Source organism: Thrips palmi, unplaced genomic scaffold (assembly GCF_012932325.1).
Source record: "Thrips palmi isolate BJ-2018 unplaced genomic scaffold, TpBJ-2018v1 HiC_scaffold_18, whole genome shotgun sequence".
Taxonomy (NCBI): domain Eukaryota; kingdom Metazoa; phylum Arthropoda; class Insecta; order Thysanoptera; family Thripidae; genus Thrips; species Thrips palmi.
Window position 1 is genome coordinate 13,762,671 of NW_023144627.1, and position 15,804 is coordinate 13,778,474.

The 15,804-nt window shown below is 59.7% G+C and overlaps 1 protein-coding gene across 1 annotated transcript in view; it reads right to left on the bottom strand.

The window, feature by feature from the left end:
- The window catches only part of LOC117644727 (furin-like protease 2), a 102,145-nt gene that overhangs the window by 27,520 nt on the left and 58,821 nt on the right, over window positions 1-15,804 (bottom strand). Inside the window, exons 11-14 of the mRNA XM_034384341.1 lie at window positions 11,226-11,343; window positions 10,956-11,031; window positions 6,116-6,362; window positions 5,684-5,993 (exon numbers count right to left, since the gene is read on the bottom strand). Of these exons, the coding sequence (XP_034240232.1) occupies window positions 5,684-5,993; window positions 6,116-6,362; window positions 10,956-11,031; window positions 11,226-11,343 (751 nt within the window). The remainder of the gene's footprint in view (window positions 1-5,683; window positions 5,994-6,115; window positions 6,363-10,955; window positions 11,032-11,225; window positions 11,344-15,804) is intronic.

The following is a 15,804-nucleotide window of genomic DNA, read 5'->3' on the forward strand; positions in this document are numbered from 1 at the left end:
CCCAGAAAAAAGAAGAAGTACACAGGACTGCACTCGGCGGCGCTCGGCGGTGTCTAGAGCCTCCACGGCTGGCTCGCTGATTGACTTGGAGTTTCCCTTTGTGTTTGCGAGTCTCGATTCCTCGTCGCGTTGTGTGCGCCTCGCGGCAGGCAGACGACGAGGACGGCGGCGTGCGTCGAGTGCATGGCGTGCAGCGGCTGCGGGAGGAGGACGACGGGGAGCTCTGATTGGCCCTCGTTGACGTGGCGCTGGCGGAACGGAGAACGAACCGGCCGCTGATTGGTTGCGTGCAGTCGGATGCACTTGGACGCAACAACGGGGGCATTCATACATACATACACACACACACATACATACACCCGCGCGCGCACTCACACACACAGTGCTAACGTGTTCAAGGGCATGGGCAGCATTACTCTCTGCGCAGTGAAGCGGTAGGTGCAGGTTTCTCCTCCAGTCTGACTGTTTGTCTGTCTGTCCGTCCGTCTGCCTGCCCGGCTAGGGCCCCGTCCGCTCGCCCAGCCCACACTCAGCAGGACGGTTCCTCGGGTTCCTCTGCACACCTTCATCACGCTTCATCAGCAACTCAGGCAGACAAGTTGTCGGCGCAACGCGCAGCACCCGCCTCCAATCAAGTAGTGATGCCTGCGCTCTGATTCCGAGACTCGTCGCTCTGTCCCTCTCGCACTCGTGGGGTGTTCCGTACAGGTGCGAGAGAGACAGAGCGACGAGCACGGTGCAGTCCGCTGGCCGCCACACCGTGAATACGGTGTCGCCGTCCTTTTCCTCGAGGCTTTGCAGTGTGGCGCCGTGTACCGCGGGGGCGTCGCGGTTTGCCGCGGAGGGACGTGCCTGGCGGGCGGGGCGGGGCGGGGCGGGGGGGGCGGGGCGGGGCGGGGCGGGGCGGGGCGACCCTCTTGGTGAAACAGTCCCCACGGAGCCGCAGGCAGGCGGGCCCCAGCGGAGCAGGCCGGCTCGGCGCGGTGCAAGCGAAGTGTTGCTGAAACCTTAGCCGCGTCGCGTGGCGACCATCGTCGTCCTGCTCGCACACACTCAGTCACCCACCTCTCTGTCTCTCCCCCGCGCCGAAACGAAATATATTATTGGCAGAGCGCCCACCGGGCCAGGCAGGCGGGCAGGCGCAGGCAGGCAGGGGTATCGCGTATCACGAAACTCGGCACCGCGCTGTGCACTGCAGCCCTGGGGCTGCCTGGGGCTGTCTCTGCGCCGCCCGGCCCGGCCCGGGCCTCGGCCTGGGCCCCACCCCGGCCTCGGCCTCGGCCTCGGCCTCGGGGTGCTGCCTCGCCTTTCAGCGGCGGGGCCCGGGTAGAGATGCAAATTTTCCGGAAACTTTCAAAGGGTCGGAAAAAAACCGGAAAAGTTGGAAAAAAACCCAGAAAATTTGGAAAAAAAGGAAAAATAGGAAAAATTAGTTTTTAAGCCATGAACATGAAACCTACGCACGTTTGAGCATTTTCTAACCTTTACCTATACTGGCAACCCGAGATTAACACACAGCAAGCTCAAAAACGCACGAGAAGGAGTCATTATCAGGGTCACGTAGTGAGGCACTGAGAATCGTGTTCACAGTAGGGTTAAAGGTATGCTTTAGCCTACTTCAGGCGAAATGCCCGACTTTTGCCTACTTTTCAGGCTGATCTTTCCAATTTTTCCGCGGCCGGGAAAAAAACGGAAAAAAACACTGTTTTTTTCCAATGTTTCCGGAAACTTTCCGGGCATTTTCAACCCTAGGCCCGGGGCCTGGGGCCTCGCCGCAGGCCCTCGCCCCCCCCCTTTTTCCAGCCCTCGGCCGGCCGGCCAGGTGATCCGACACTGCCAGAAAAGTGGGGTGGGACCCATTAGGGCTGGAGCACCATCGACTCCAGCGCCGTTGCTTTCTCCGGCGTCCGGGTTTTCCTCCACAAGCGTACCACACACAAGTAGAAGTAGACTATCTTGGTTCAAAGATTTTCTTTTTACTTTTTTGCAGTGTGCCTCCAGCCTTCCGTTGTTAAGAGGGAACGGCGTCGTCACAGCGATCATCGCGTAATTCCATCTCCCGCTGCCATCATCCACGCCTCCACCGATAAATCCCACAATTGCTCATCGCGAGTAATACCTTTAGTTTTATGAAGCCTCCCCCCCCTCTCTCTCTCTCTTTTCTCTTTAGAGGGTGATCGAGGGCGTCCAACGCGTCGAGCAGCTGATGTAAATGGAGTCGGCTGAATGATGTGTGGGACAAAGGCACGGACCGGCGAGGGGGTGGGGGACGGACCAATGGCTGCACGGGGACCACTTAGACCGCTGTCTGTGTGGGTGGCGAAGCGGCCGAAGCTCCGGCCAGGTTCAATGCACGAGTGGCTATTTCATCGGCTTCACCCGATACACACACTGCAAAGGCAACAGGCCATCTTACACCGTACCGAAACAAAACGAAATAGGGGTAATTTTTTTTTAAATGTTCGGTGAGATTAAATGTAAATCTCACTTGAGAATATTTTTTTTGTGAAGCGAACAGAATGTGACACCGGTTGGTTTTTCTAAAAAAAAAACCTCTTTTGTTTTCGTTTTTTTTGGCACTTTAGTTTGCTGTTCAATTTCCGCTGACATGCCGCACGCCGCGCTCGCCCGAGAAATGTCCGTTAAGCAGACGCAGCAACATTACATTACCACCCGGTCATTCCGGGGGGGTGGAATTACCCCGAGCCGAAAATGGATCCTTAGCCCCGCGCCGCGCCACGCCACGCCACGCCACGCCACGCCACGCCGCGCCACGCCCTCTGCTCCGGGCCCCGAGGCGTGAAGGGCGGCCTGCCGGTGGTGTAGTGTATCATTTGCGTGCCCCGTGCCAATCACGGCGGGCCGGCCCCTCCACTGCTAGCCACTGCACCGCCGCCATCTTCGTCTCTTTCTCCCTCGCACTCTCGCTCGCTCACTCACTTCACTCACAACCGGCCGGACGCATCGGTGCGAGAGAGAGAGAGAGAGAGAGAGAGAGAGAGAGAGAGAGAGAGAGAGAGAGAGAGAGAGCAGGCGGGGCTTTCAGGCGAACAACAATTGGAGTATCGGGTGCAGGCGCCGCCGTGGTCGAACTGAACCATGGTGAAACCGATACGAAATGGTGCCACCGCGGCCAGGCCGGGTCAGCGAGCGGGCTGCTTCAGAGAGAGAGAGAGAGAGAGAGAGAGAGAGAGAGAGAGAGAGAGAGAGAGAGACCACGCAACCGCCACCCTCCGTCCGCAGAGATACGCCCTTCCAGCGAGGCCGCGGCGCCGACTCCTCCGCGGCGCCAAAGCTGCCCTTGCCCGCCTCTAAGGAGAGGCGAACGAGCGGCGTGCGTCCTCCACTCCCGGGTTTCTCATTTTCTTTGCTCGCCAAAGAGGGGTCCAAGGGAAAGGCTGCGCGACAAGCCCGCCTGTCCCGCCACCGGCACGCAGCGCACGCAGCACGACCACCAATCAAATCAGTGTTGCGCTGTGCAAATTTGGGGACGTCGGGCGTCGGGTCCAATCGGTTCCGGAAAGAAAAATAGTTTCTTTTAAAGTAAAACGTGTAATTTCTTTTCATGAATTTTATTTTTGAAATTTGAATAATTTTTGGAAAGCTTTAGATTTAACAATTTCAAATTTTTGATTCGTTTCATATCGGACAATAATTTGTTAGTTTTTAAGTAAATTTTGAAAAAAATTAAACGTTTTTCAAAAATTAATTTTTGGATCAGGTTTGGGGAAAAAGACACAATAAAGAAGCGTGAATTTCTTCCTCTCACTCTAAAGCAGCTGCGAAGCTTTTGGCCGTGGCATGCAGTGTGTCCCTCCTGCATGGCGCTGCCTGGCCACCATTCCGGCTCCAAATTAGTACCTCTGCGGGCCGACCCGGTCCCCGGCGTGGCACGGCGACGCCCCCCACCCCCACCCCCACCCCGCCCCCACAGCCCCACAGCCCACTGAATAATAATATCTTAATATCGCACATGGGGCCTACTTAACAATTTCGCAAAGAGCTCAAAACGGCAATCCTCTTTGGAGTGGATGGTGCGCCGGCACGCACGTCCCACAGTGTACAGTAGTACGGTGGTCAGGGAGGCGAGGCCGAGGCGGGCGGAGCACAGTGGGCCAGAAGACCGGCGGGGGCGGCCAAAACCCAAGACGTGTTTTGAGCTCCAGAGTCGTTAACCAGGACCCGAACCAAACGTGTGACCCCACCGATGGATTCCTCGTTCGGAGAGCAGTCCATTGGTGGGGTCACACGTCCCGTTCGAGTCCCATTTAGCGACTCTGGAGCTCAAAACGCGTCTAGAGTTTCGGCCGCCTCCACCGGTCTTCTGGCCCACTGTGCGGAGCGAAAAGGACTAGCCCCGCTCGGCATCGCAGGCAAACGCAGCGCGGACACGAAAACGCGTCGGTTATTTTCGTCACCGGTTCTTCCGATCCGGTCGGATGCCCTTCCTTTCGCCGAGGGCGGCGGAAATAAAGAAATAACGAAAGCGAAAGGGTTTCGCTCCGCGTTTTCGAGACGAAAGACCATCACAACACCACTGACGGGAAATCCGCAGCGCGCGGTCGAAATATCCCCTGGAAATTGGTGCGATGCAATGCGCGCGCGCCGCACGCGATCCGGCCGTGAAGTGACGTTCAGAATCACAATCGTAAAGGAAAAGGAGAAAGAAGGGGAAAGGCTGCCCCCAAATTACAAGGCAGCCCGCAGGCCGGCCCACTCGGAGGAGAAAACCTACTACATTTTTCCCCCGCGCCCAAAAGGTTTGTAAAAGAAGAGCCAGAAAAAAAAACGACTGTGCCGCCGGCGGTATTCGAACCCGCGGCCCGCGAGCACGACCACAACACGTAGGGGCATATCTTGGCACACAAGTTCGTTGAACTTGCTGATTCCGATGCCATAAACGTCCGTAGCGTTAATCTGCATGCAGTTATCTACTTTTAGAGTTCCGAGTCGGTGGCGGTAGTTGCTCGAGGGGGAGGGGGGTCGCGCCGCCAGTGGCGGGGCCCCGCGGGGGTGCGAGAGAGAGGGGGATAGCGCGGTGGTTTATCCCCGCGGCACGGTATGAATTCTTATTGTCCTGCTTCGCCGCCACTTCGCGTGTGCTGTTTCATATCGCTTTTCAGATTGGCCGCGGCAAGCTCGGCCACGCGCCGTAAAATAATTATTGCGATTCGTATGGCGGTCCGTGTCGTCGCTGCACCGGAAAAAGGGGGAAAGGGGGGGGGGGGATTCACTGGAGGGTGTCGATCATGGAGCCGCCCGCCCCGTCTCCACTCGACTCGTCCAATAAAACTTTACGTCCTGTCGTTCTCGATAAGTCAGTCCCTCGTCCTCCTCATCATTTATTACCGATCTGGTGTCTGCTTCCTGGCCATAATGGAACCGAACCGACCGGTGTTGCTGGCCGGACGGCCCGGGCGGGGCAGCGCCTCCGTGCTTTGGTGCTTCGGAACTTGGGGCGTCGCCTCCGCGCCGGTCGAGGCGACAGTGAGATGAGCCAGATATCGAGTTATGCAGATAAGGACTCCCATTCAATACTCCGATAAACAGCTAGGGACTCGGCGGACGACGCCCCCGCTAGGCCGGGAAGAAAACCCGTTGCTTTGATTCGGACTTCACCTGAGTGCTCACATTCCTGCTTTCATACCCCCACCTCGTTTTGCTACCGGTTTTCGACACTCACTTGTCCAGCTTGTAGTGGCGGCACGCGAGGCACGCGGTGGGTCCCTTGCCGTAGCAGCCCGCCGACTCCAGGCACTCGTGGTCGCAGTCGTGCAGGATGAGGGGTCGCATGGAGGCGGGCAGGGGCGGGGCGGGCTTGTCGCCGACGTGGTAGCCGGCGTCCGCCGCGCCGCCACCGCCGTCGAGTGGCACCAGCTCTACGACGGACAGCCCGCCCGCGCCGCCAGCGCCGGCCTCCGTGCTGTTGGACGACGTGTAGAGCGGGTCCGTGGCCGTGCCGTACAGCACCAGCTGCCACTTCTTGACGACGCCTGGAACACCACAGGAAAAGAACATGAGTTTCGTGTTGAACCGCCGCCGCCGCCGATGACTGTTCGACTTCATCGTCATCGTCGTCCTCGACCTCGTCGTGTCCACTGCAAGTGCCACTCACCGTTCTGCTTGGCGGCCTCCTTGCCCTGGTTGGACACGCGCAGCGTCCAGCGGCCGTCGGCGCGCTCTCCCCAGAAGTGCACCGACAGGAAGGCCCAGTCGTCCAGGTTGGAGGACTCGGTGTCGAGCGGCCGCTCCGTGAGCAGCACCGACGTGGTGCCCATCGGGGACGTGAGCGTGATGCGCAGCGCGCCGCGCGGCGAGTACCGCAGCGTCACGCGCGCCTGCACATGCTCCAGGTGCCGGATCTGCGGCGAGCGGACAGACAGACAGACAGACATTAATCAACCTGCAATTGCCGCATATCTCGAGACCGGATTCGAAGCCCGGCCCCGGCGGGTCGAGACCGTCGAGACTGCTGGAGACGGACAGAGGAGGGGGACGCCAGTCCCTTTCCGCCCCGTGTGCGATAATGGAGGACTGCCAGGAGGACGACGTAGTGGTCTCGGGTTCAATACCCCCCAGCACCATTTTGAACAGACAATGGCGGTATTGTTTTAACCCACACAGAGCCATTGTTTGACAGTCTCGGCCTCAGCCCCAAGGCCGCCACCGGGACGCCCACCGACTTCCGCTGAGATTTACTTTACTTTCATACACAAACTCACACACACACGCACGTCCACGGCGACATTTGACCCCGGCACAGTGACCACCTTTAGGCTTTCGCACGCTCCAACTAAACTACTGTATACATCACAGAAAGGCAGCGGGCTGCCTGCCAGCTCGGGCTGCCTGCCTGGCTGCCTGGTCGGGCCGGCCAGCCGCGCCTCCGGGGTGAATACATTGTGCCCTTGTGGTCGGCCGAAGTTGTGCGTCGCACCCCCCGTTCCCGCTCCATTCAGGGTCGGACGTCAACCCTACCCTACAGTTGCCACCCGGCGCGCTGCTCCGCGCTGTTCACCTGCAGCCGCGGCGACCGCAAGCAGCCGCAAGCCGCAGTGCCGGTCGGCAACCCTAGCCGCGCTGCAGAGCAGGACGCCCCCGGGGACGCGCCCTGGGGACACACTGCGAACTGCATCCCGACAAGGCCACTTCGTGATTGTAAATGATAGTCCAACTCGGCGGGCCGACCCCAAACACGGCGACGTTGATCTCTTCGGGGAATAATCGGCATCCCCGAGCCCATCCGGGACCGCGTCGTGGGACTGTCCGCCGACCGGCCACTGCAAGAGAACCGGTGACGTACGGCGGCCAAAACTCAAGACGCGTTTTGAGCTCCAGAGTCGTTAAATGGGATTCGAACAGAACGTGTGACCCAGCGACTCTGGAGCTCGAAACGCGTCCGGAATTTTGACCGCCGTCACCGGTCTTCTTGCCCACTGTGCTATTCCGTGTTCGATTCGAGACTCGTTTTAAAGAGTACCAGCTGCCTTCCGGCCCAGATTCCGCGAGGCGCCGCGTGGCTCCGTTTCACACGCGAAGTCTGTCCACCCCGGATGCGGTGACAAAGCGTGCTTCCGGTATCCGGGGCCGCGCCGCGCCGCGCCGGAACAGGGCGTAATTAACCTGGAAGCGTCTCCGGCAAGAGTTTTTCACGGCGAGGCGGGTCTTCCTTCCCCTCCCTTCCCTAAAACGGCTCCAGCGGCGTCTGTTGCGCGGACAGTCTTGGCGGAACAGGAAAACAACCGAAAAGGGGTGGGGGCCACCGGAGTCGTAGGCCTGGGCACCGGACAGCTTTAGCTCGCGCGTCGTCGTCACGAACGGGTTTTGAAGTCGCTCCATCTCTCTCGCACCCCTGCGGGACGCCTCGTGAGTGCGAGAGAGACAGAGAAACCCGCCCCTCCCCCGGCTTCGCGGTGCCGCCACGCCGCCGCCGGAATTTTCGAGGACAAAACGCAATTTGGGGTTTTACACAATCAAGATGCAGGGCCGGAAGCTAAGCTGCAGCGGGTGAGGTGGGGACCGAAGGGGGCGCAGCGACGGGGAAAGAAGAGGGATGAAAATGGAGCGGCAAGAGGAAGAAGAGTTGTTTGGGAAAATCGCTTGGCGGACGTAGCGCGGGCGGAGCGCGGAGCGGGCAACCACAACTTGTTCTCCGTTTTGTCAAACTCCAATTCGAAAGGGCCCCGCGGACAAAATGCTCAACCGATTCCGCCATCTCGCGGAACACGAGCAGTCTAGCAGGGCCTGAACCTACAAAACGTTTAAGTTGGACCTCAGCATTCTTTTATTTTTTTTTCACCTCCCGCACAGCTTGGAGGAGGCTCCGAAGCAGCAGGGAAGACGGGAGCCGAGTCGCTGTCCTGGACCGCTTTATCTTTTTGCCTTGGAAATTAAAATGAAGCCTCCTCGCCACGACCCACGGCGCCACGGGGCACAGCCCGGCGCGGCGCTGTCGACAAGAAGCCACACCCCGCCACCGTTTGACGCCCCCCCCCCCCACCCCCAGTCCGTCTCGTCGGTCCATCATCATCTCTCTCTTTCCTCCTCCATCCCCTTACATACTCCTTCCTTCCGTGAAAGCACTTTGTCCACGGTGTCATAGCCATTAAGATTTGCACTTCTTTTTGCCCCCTCCTCCTCCTCTTTTGCAGTGCGGGTTGAAAAGAGGAAGGCGGGAAAGGGCGCGCGACCGAGCCGCAGCAGACTGATTCCGAGACAGGTCGCTCTGTCTCTCTCGCACTCATGAGCGCCCCCTTTAGGTGCGAGAGAGACAGAGCAACTCTCGGAATCAGTATGCAGGGCCGAAGCCCTTCCCTGAGCCCACGGCATGGCATCGACTGACACACGCATGCCTGACGCAATTTTTCAAAAAAAAAAAAAAGCCGTTTAATGTCAACAAGCTGATTTTAATAACCGTCAAAAGACGCTCGAAGTATTGATTTCTCATCGGAGTGGAAACGGCGGGCGGTGGCCTCCCAAGGAGCCTCGATGAACTGGCGCGGTATGGCCGTCAAAGGAAGCGCGCAGTGCCACGCACGCTCGACATAACAAAGAGCCGCCAATAAGACAGGTCTTCCCCCCTTTGTTTGCGCCTGTTATTGCTTGATTGGCTCTTGAAACAAGAGGCCTTCTCGGCCGGCTGGGCCGGGCAGAGCCAGGCCCTCGGCCAGGCCGGGGCCCAGCGAGGCATCGCCTCCCCTTCCAGTGGGGCACAAGTGGGCCCCCAGTGGGCCCCCGGGGGCGGCGCGCCCGCCAGCAGGCCCCTTTCCTCCTCGAAGGCCTACCTGCCGCTAAGTTATGGCAGTGGCGGTGTTACAGTGTGCAGGGTGTCGCCAGCCCGGCCTCCTCCAGCCTCCCTGGCCGAGCCGCAGCCTGCAGGTGGTTGGCTGGCGGGTGGTTGGGATCTAGGCACAACGGTCAAACCGACCGGAAACGGTCGAAAAGAGAAAACAAAGGAAATGTCGTTTTGCGGACAAAACAGCGTATGTCTTGTTCGGATTCCGGAGCAGCACAAAATTTAAGGCTGCAGAGAGCTATGTCCTTAGCGGTGCCGTTTAAATCTTGACCCACTCGGCGGCCCCGCCTTGAGGAAGACGCCCCCTGGGGGGCCCCTTTGGGGTCGCTTGCGGGGGCCGCGGCGCCCCACACAAAGCCTCTGCCGTTTCGTCGATTCGCCCGCAATCGTGCAGCCCGCGCCTAGCCCGCGCCTTGTGCGCGAAAGTCGTTTTCGCGCGACGCACTCAGAAGTTGGTCCCGGCGGGTGGAGCTGCAACCTACTTTTGTAATGGGCTTCTGACATAATTGCAAATTGCCGAGCCGAGCCGCACCGGGCTCAGGTGCAGCCCCTGGGCCCCCGCCGCCCCCCACGCCGCCCCCGAACCCGGCCAGACAACTGGCACACGCGACGGGGTTGCGGGGGCGGCGGGCGGGGGTTCCGATGGTCGCGACGGAAGAGAAAGAGAGAGAACAACAGACAAAAGAGAGACAGAGAGAGGTCGTTACACCGTGGGAGCACGCGGCGGCTAGCCGTTGCGATGGTAAAAGCCCGGCCGTGACGTACGTGACTTGGCCGGACTCTAATTGCCAAATTTACTCTAAAAATTTCACAAAAGCAATGATGATAATGTGTGGAACGCGGGAAATTCAAACGCGCAGCCGTCGCAGTGATAAACAGCAGCGCTTCAGTATATTTTTTTTTGTTTACCGGCATTTTTGACCTTTCCGCCGTGCAGCACCTCCGCTAGAACGAACGGGGCGGCCCTACAGTGGCGTGCCTGGCACAGCTAAAAGCACCCCTGGGAAGAACCCGCTGCTGTGCCCGGCCGGGCCGGCCGCCTTGTCACAAAACTCGCCACTCGTGCGTCCGAACCGCAAATAGACGGGCCATAAAATTGCGAAATAAAACGCGACCGCGCACGGGAGGCGGAGGTACATTATCAGGGGAAAGTTTACACGAGAGGCACTCCGTCGTCATGTCAGTACCCGAAATTCTGGCCGCACTTTACGGGAAAAGTTGCGCAGCGCCGAATGACTGTGCCGGGGCATAAACATTGAATGGAAAGCTCGTGTCGCGCTCTCACACACACACACACACATCTACGAGTGACCAAAAAAAATGACACTCGTGAACGCAATAAGTATTGATCCAGCGGCGGATATGGCGTCCAAGAAGGCCCCGGACCGAGTGTGTGTTGCACACTGGCCGAGTTGCACCCCCCCCCCCTTTTCCCCCGGCCACGGCGTATCTCGATCGCGGATCTAGCCGAGTTACGCCACAATTTGCGCAAGTTAGGTCGCTTTTTAGCGGCGACTTGTGCACCGTAACGCAGCGGAACGGGCGAAGTGGCCATTGGCTGCCAGTGGCGTGGCCGGGCAAGAAGCGAACGCAACGGCCACCCCCACCCCCTCTCCCTCGTCCCCCTCTCCCTCCTCCTCCCCTCCCTCGCCCCACTCACCTCATTCGCAGTGCCCCTGCATCCGTTCACGTCCACTTGCATCTCCAGCAGCGCTCCCTTGGCAGCGTCTATCGGCCTGGAAAACAAACAAACAAAGTCAGGTCCCATGTTTCAGCGGCAGCAGCGGCCTTGACCACTCGCATTAGGGAACTTCTGGTGTGACATCCGATTCTCTCGTTTGCATCCATGTTGGAAGCGGTGCGACTGAGAGCAGCGATCACGCCCGAGAGAAGTGGGTCATTGAAAACATTGCTCGAGACGTTGGCTTACCGTTCCTCCGTCATCTCCTGGCTCTTGCAGATGTGCTGCGGCGGCACGGCGGTCCAGGTCTCCGCCATGGTGACCATGGCCGCCGCGTCCATCAGGCCGTAGCCGAACTTGTGCGACACTGCGGAAAAGAAACAAACAACACGAATTGAAGTGAAGCGACCTCCAGTGCAGCGCAGCCAGTAATTTCCATTTTCAATTCCCGCGACGTCGCGCTTTGCTTCCTGCGGTCGCGCCCGCGACGACGGCCGCCCTTCCCCCCCACCGATAGTACACTGAAAGTGAAACTCGTCCGGCCTGGCCGAGGGCCCCGCTGGGGCCGCCCCCGCCGCGCCCCGCCCCGCGCCACGTCGGACGAGGAGGAAGCATTCACCAGAATAAGTGAGTTCTCAACTCAAGTGCTATCATATTTCCGGGCCACCACCCTTAAACAGTCGGGCCGCAAAGTTTGGCACCCCTCTCTCGTTACCGTTCGGGCGTTCGTTCGGGCGTTCGGGCGTTCGCACCGGCAGGCGGACAGGACAGTCGGCCGCCCACGACCTCGCCCACGCCGGCCCGGTGTTCGCAGCAGTCCTCCAATCAGGCAGAAGTCGCGATAGCCTGCGCCAGGTCGACACCAGGGCGTTCCAGGGCGTTCCAGGGCGTTCCAGGGCGTTCCAGGGCGTACCGGGGGCACGTCGCCACCATAACCCTTCTCGGGCGGAGTGAAAACTGCCCGGGCCGCCGAGGGGACGCCCTGCCGAGTGATTCCGAGGAGTCGGCTGGTCGCTCTGTCTCTCTCGCACCCGCAGGGCCCGCCCCACGAGTGCGAGAGAGACAGAGCGACGAAATAAGCGACGTTCGGAGTCAGTCCACTCTGCTGGAGACCATGCCTGGGGACACTGTCTGACCGAGGCCGCGTGCGGTGGCCTGCTGGCTGGTTCCGGGCAGTGCGCTACTGTCTCTCTCGCACTCGCACGCAACGGCCGGCGAGTGCGAGGGAGACACACTGTCGTTCGAAACCAGCCTGCTGGCACCGCGCCCGCGCCCCGCCCCGGAAATGACACCACGACGTATATATAAAGTCCGCGCACATCTTGGGCTGGCTTTGCTTGCTCGGCGGGGTGCGGGGCGGGGCGGGGCGCCTGCACGGCCTCTTTCAATCCGCAGCGATGCCCTCGCAGGAAGTATTCCAGAACGGGTTGCTGCGCGCCACTGTAAGCGCAGCGGGTGTAAACTTTGCCGCGCATCGGACTCCCCCCCCCCCTTTTCCGCAAGTCGCGCCACGCGTGGCATGGTGTAGGGGCTGATCGTCGGTGCCGCGGGGGCGCTCGCTACCCGCACCTGGACGGTAACAACACTACCACCGAGCATCCTGGCCCAGCAGGCTCACTCCCCCGCCTGAACGGACCCCAGCCTCCAGACGCTCAGTGGCCTCGGCGCGGCCCTGCGGATCCGCTCCGCGCTCCGCACCCACATCGCCCAGCCCCTCGCCGTGGACGGAGCGGGCCGGTGGCTCAGGGAGACAGGTGGATCAATTAGCATAACAAATGGCAGGTCAACCTGCGGGCCGAATAAGTTGGTAATGAAGGACAGGGAGGGGCCGGGGAGCAGGGCCCAGGGCCCGGGCGCGCCTGGGTCGCCGGGGAGGGACGGCGGAGAGCCTTGCAGGGTCACCGCTTGGCGTTCAGAATGGCGGTCGAGGTGACCTCGAGCGGGACGCATGGAGTGCCACAGAGTCCCACGGAGCGCCGCGAGCCTATAGGCAGCGTCGGGATGAACCCAGCCACTGTGAGGAAGTCAGTTAGCCACGCAAGTCGCGCGCCCGGCGCGTACCAACACAACAACTTTTAACTCGGTGCAACTTGGCCGCAGCCTGGACCGCCAACTCCATGACCACAGCGTGCCGCCCCGCTCCGCCCAACCCCGCCCCGCCGCACCCCGCTCACTAATTCAGGCAACAACTGTGGATATTTAAACCCCGCATGTTCGGCGATCCCGTACACGCCGCCGCACCGGACAAGCCGAATGCATCCATTTCCATATAAACTCCATCGGTTGGGCTGGGCGCGGCGCCGAGCCTCGCCGAGCGCGGTACAGGCCGCCGGGATTACAACGCCGTGCCCCGCATTTGTCCCTCTCGTGATTTTCACTCGTCACCAACGCATCTGTGGCGGGCTTTCCGCGAGGCAAACAAGAAAAAACAAAGCCTTAAATTCATTTCGTGGGATGTTATTTTTTTAAATCATTTAGTGCTTTACTCAAAAAAAATTTTGGTCAAAGTTTTTGACTATTATTTTTTAAAAAAAGGCCTCAGCGCCTGCCATGGAGAGGGTAGGCAAGCCCGCCGAGATGCGACGCCCGATGGTTGCCTACCTGGCAGGCGCCCCACCGCTACCTCCTCTCTCTCTCTCTCTCTCTCTCTCTCTCTCTCTCTCTCTCTTTCTTTCTGTTCGGCCCAAAAGGCCTGCCTGCCGCAATTAACCTGAGCCTCCTTCTTTATATCTTCCTTCGCGCCAAACATGCAAATCGTACGGCTCGCTTTACAAGTCTCATGATTATTAAGCAGCATCTAATTAGGGCTTGTCTAGACGAAATAAATCGGCCAACTCCGCGGAGACATCGGGAAGCCACAAAACTCTCAACTCGTCGAAAGGGATTTCCATTAATGTCAACCGCGAGGCTTCGAAGACTGGCCTCCTCCCGAAGTCCTTCCCACGACGTGGAAGGAGGGAGGTTCAGATCCCCGGTCGTAACTCGTCTTTCATGTTGAGACGAAAACATCAGTACAAGGCGTGCAAAAAGTCCAGCCGCTCTTTGAAGCAACTACAAAAAGCGAACTGAATCAGCGTGAAAGGAGACACTGTCGGGTCGATTCGGCCCGCGGCTCGCCGTGGTGTGCAGTGTGCCAGCAGCAGGCAGTGCGATCGACAGCGAGCAGAAAGCCGAGTACGGCATGCTGCCGGCGTCGCCTGCACCGTAAGGCAGATCGGCCCGATACCGCTTATCGCGCTGCCGACATCGTCCGACATCGTCCCGCTCTCATTCAGGCTTGTTAAATCGAACGGAGAGACATCGCGGCGTGACAAAGGTACGGACAAGGCAGCGATACCGAGCCCAGCCTGTCAAGCAATCCCGACCCTCCCCCACTGCGAGACGCTGCGAGAGCGGAGCGGGTGCAGGGGTCCCATGGAGCGGGCGGGACTGGAGGCAGACTTGCGGTACACTGGAGGGAGCCACCCAAACACATGCAAACCCAACTCAGCCTGACCATACCCGACGCCACCACCGCCTCCTTGCCAATTTCGCCGACCGTGGCGGTACACTGGTACAGCCCGCGCATTTCCAGATCGATTTTGGGCAGCGCCAGCAGCCAGAACGGAGAAGTTGAGGTTTCGGCCGCCGATTCCCGGAAACCGTGACCGGCGAATTGCAAGGGACAAACAGCATCAACTAATAATGTCACGAACTTTTCGACCCGACTGGCCAGAGGTGACCTATCGACTGCATGAAGTAGTGGTTGGAACAGTTCCCAGAATCAATGAGTGAGCGGCACTTCAGAGAGAACAGACGACAAGTGTTTCCACGATCAAGCACAAGCCATTCCAAAAATTCGAACGGGAAATCGGACCCAGCGGACGGATGCCGAGAGCCGTCGCTCTGTCTCTCTCGCACTCATGGGGCGTCCCGTATGGGTGCGAGAGGGACAGAGCGACTCTCGGCATCAGTCTGCAGGTGCGGGGCGACGAATTCCCGTTATGCATCCCTGGCCCCGTTGGCCCGTCGGGTTGGCAGTGCTGCGTGGCGTTGCATGGCGTTGCATGGCGTTGCATAGCGTTGCATGGCGTTGCAGATGCCGCGATGCATTAGACATGAGGTCCGTCGCACAATGTGTGGCACGGCGGGGCGTGGCCCCATTGCTGGCGACAAGTCGACGAGATGCCGAGCCGCGCCCCGCGCAGAGGAATCTGCAGGGTCTGCCCCTCTCCGCTTGCTTCGGCAGATTTCCCAAGGGATTTTTATTTCCACGATTTTCGCGAGGTGCAGTTGCCGGGACTGCCATAAAATTTTTTGTTACTGTTCGGCTTTAAAACGTTTTCCAGGCATCAAGGAATGTTTTGAGTCGCGTACCCCTCGCAAACCGAGTGTCTCACCCAGCCACGCTGCACAGTGGGCCAGAAGACCTGTGGAGGCGACCAAAGTTCCAGAAGCGTTTTGAGCTCCAGAGTCACTATAAACAGGGCTCGAACCGAACGTGTGACCCCACCAATGGATTCCTCGTTCGGAGAGCAATCCATTGGAGGGGCCACAAGCTCGGATTGGGTGACTCTGAAGCTCAAAACCGGTTTGGGATTTAGACCCTCAACCGGTCTTCTGGCCCACTGTGCAGTGCTCCGGGGACCGCGTCTTTGACAGGTCCGCCATATCGGGCGAGGCGGCGGGCCCGCGTGGCGGACAGCGCGCCCTGCTTGACGGCGCAGCGCGCAGCCTGGCTGCCACTTCCAGTGGAACGAGCCGAGTCGCACAGGTGTCCTTTCACTTAACGGGCAGTCCCGACGCGCGCCAAGCAGCCATCCAAGTGGATCAATTCAAGTGTTATGTC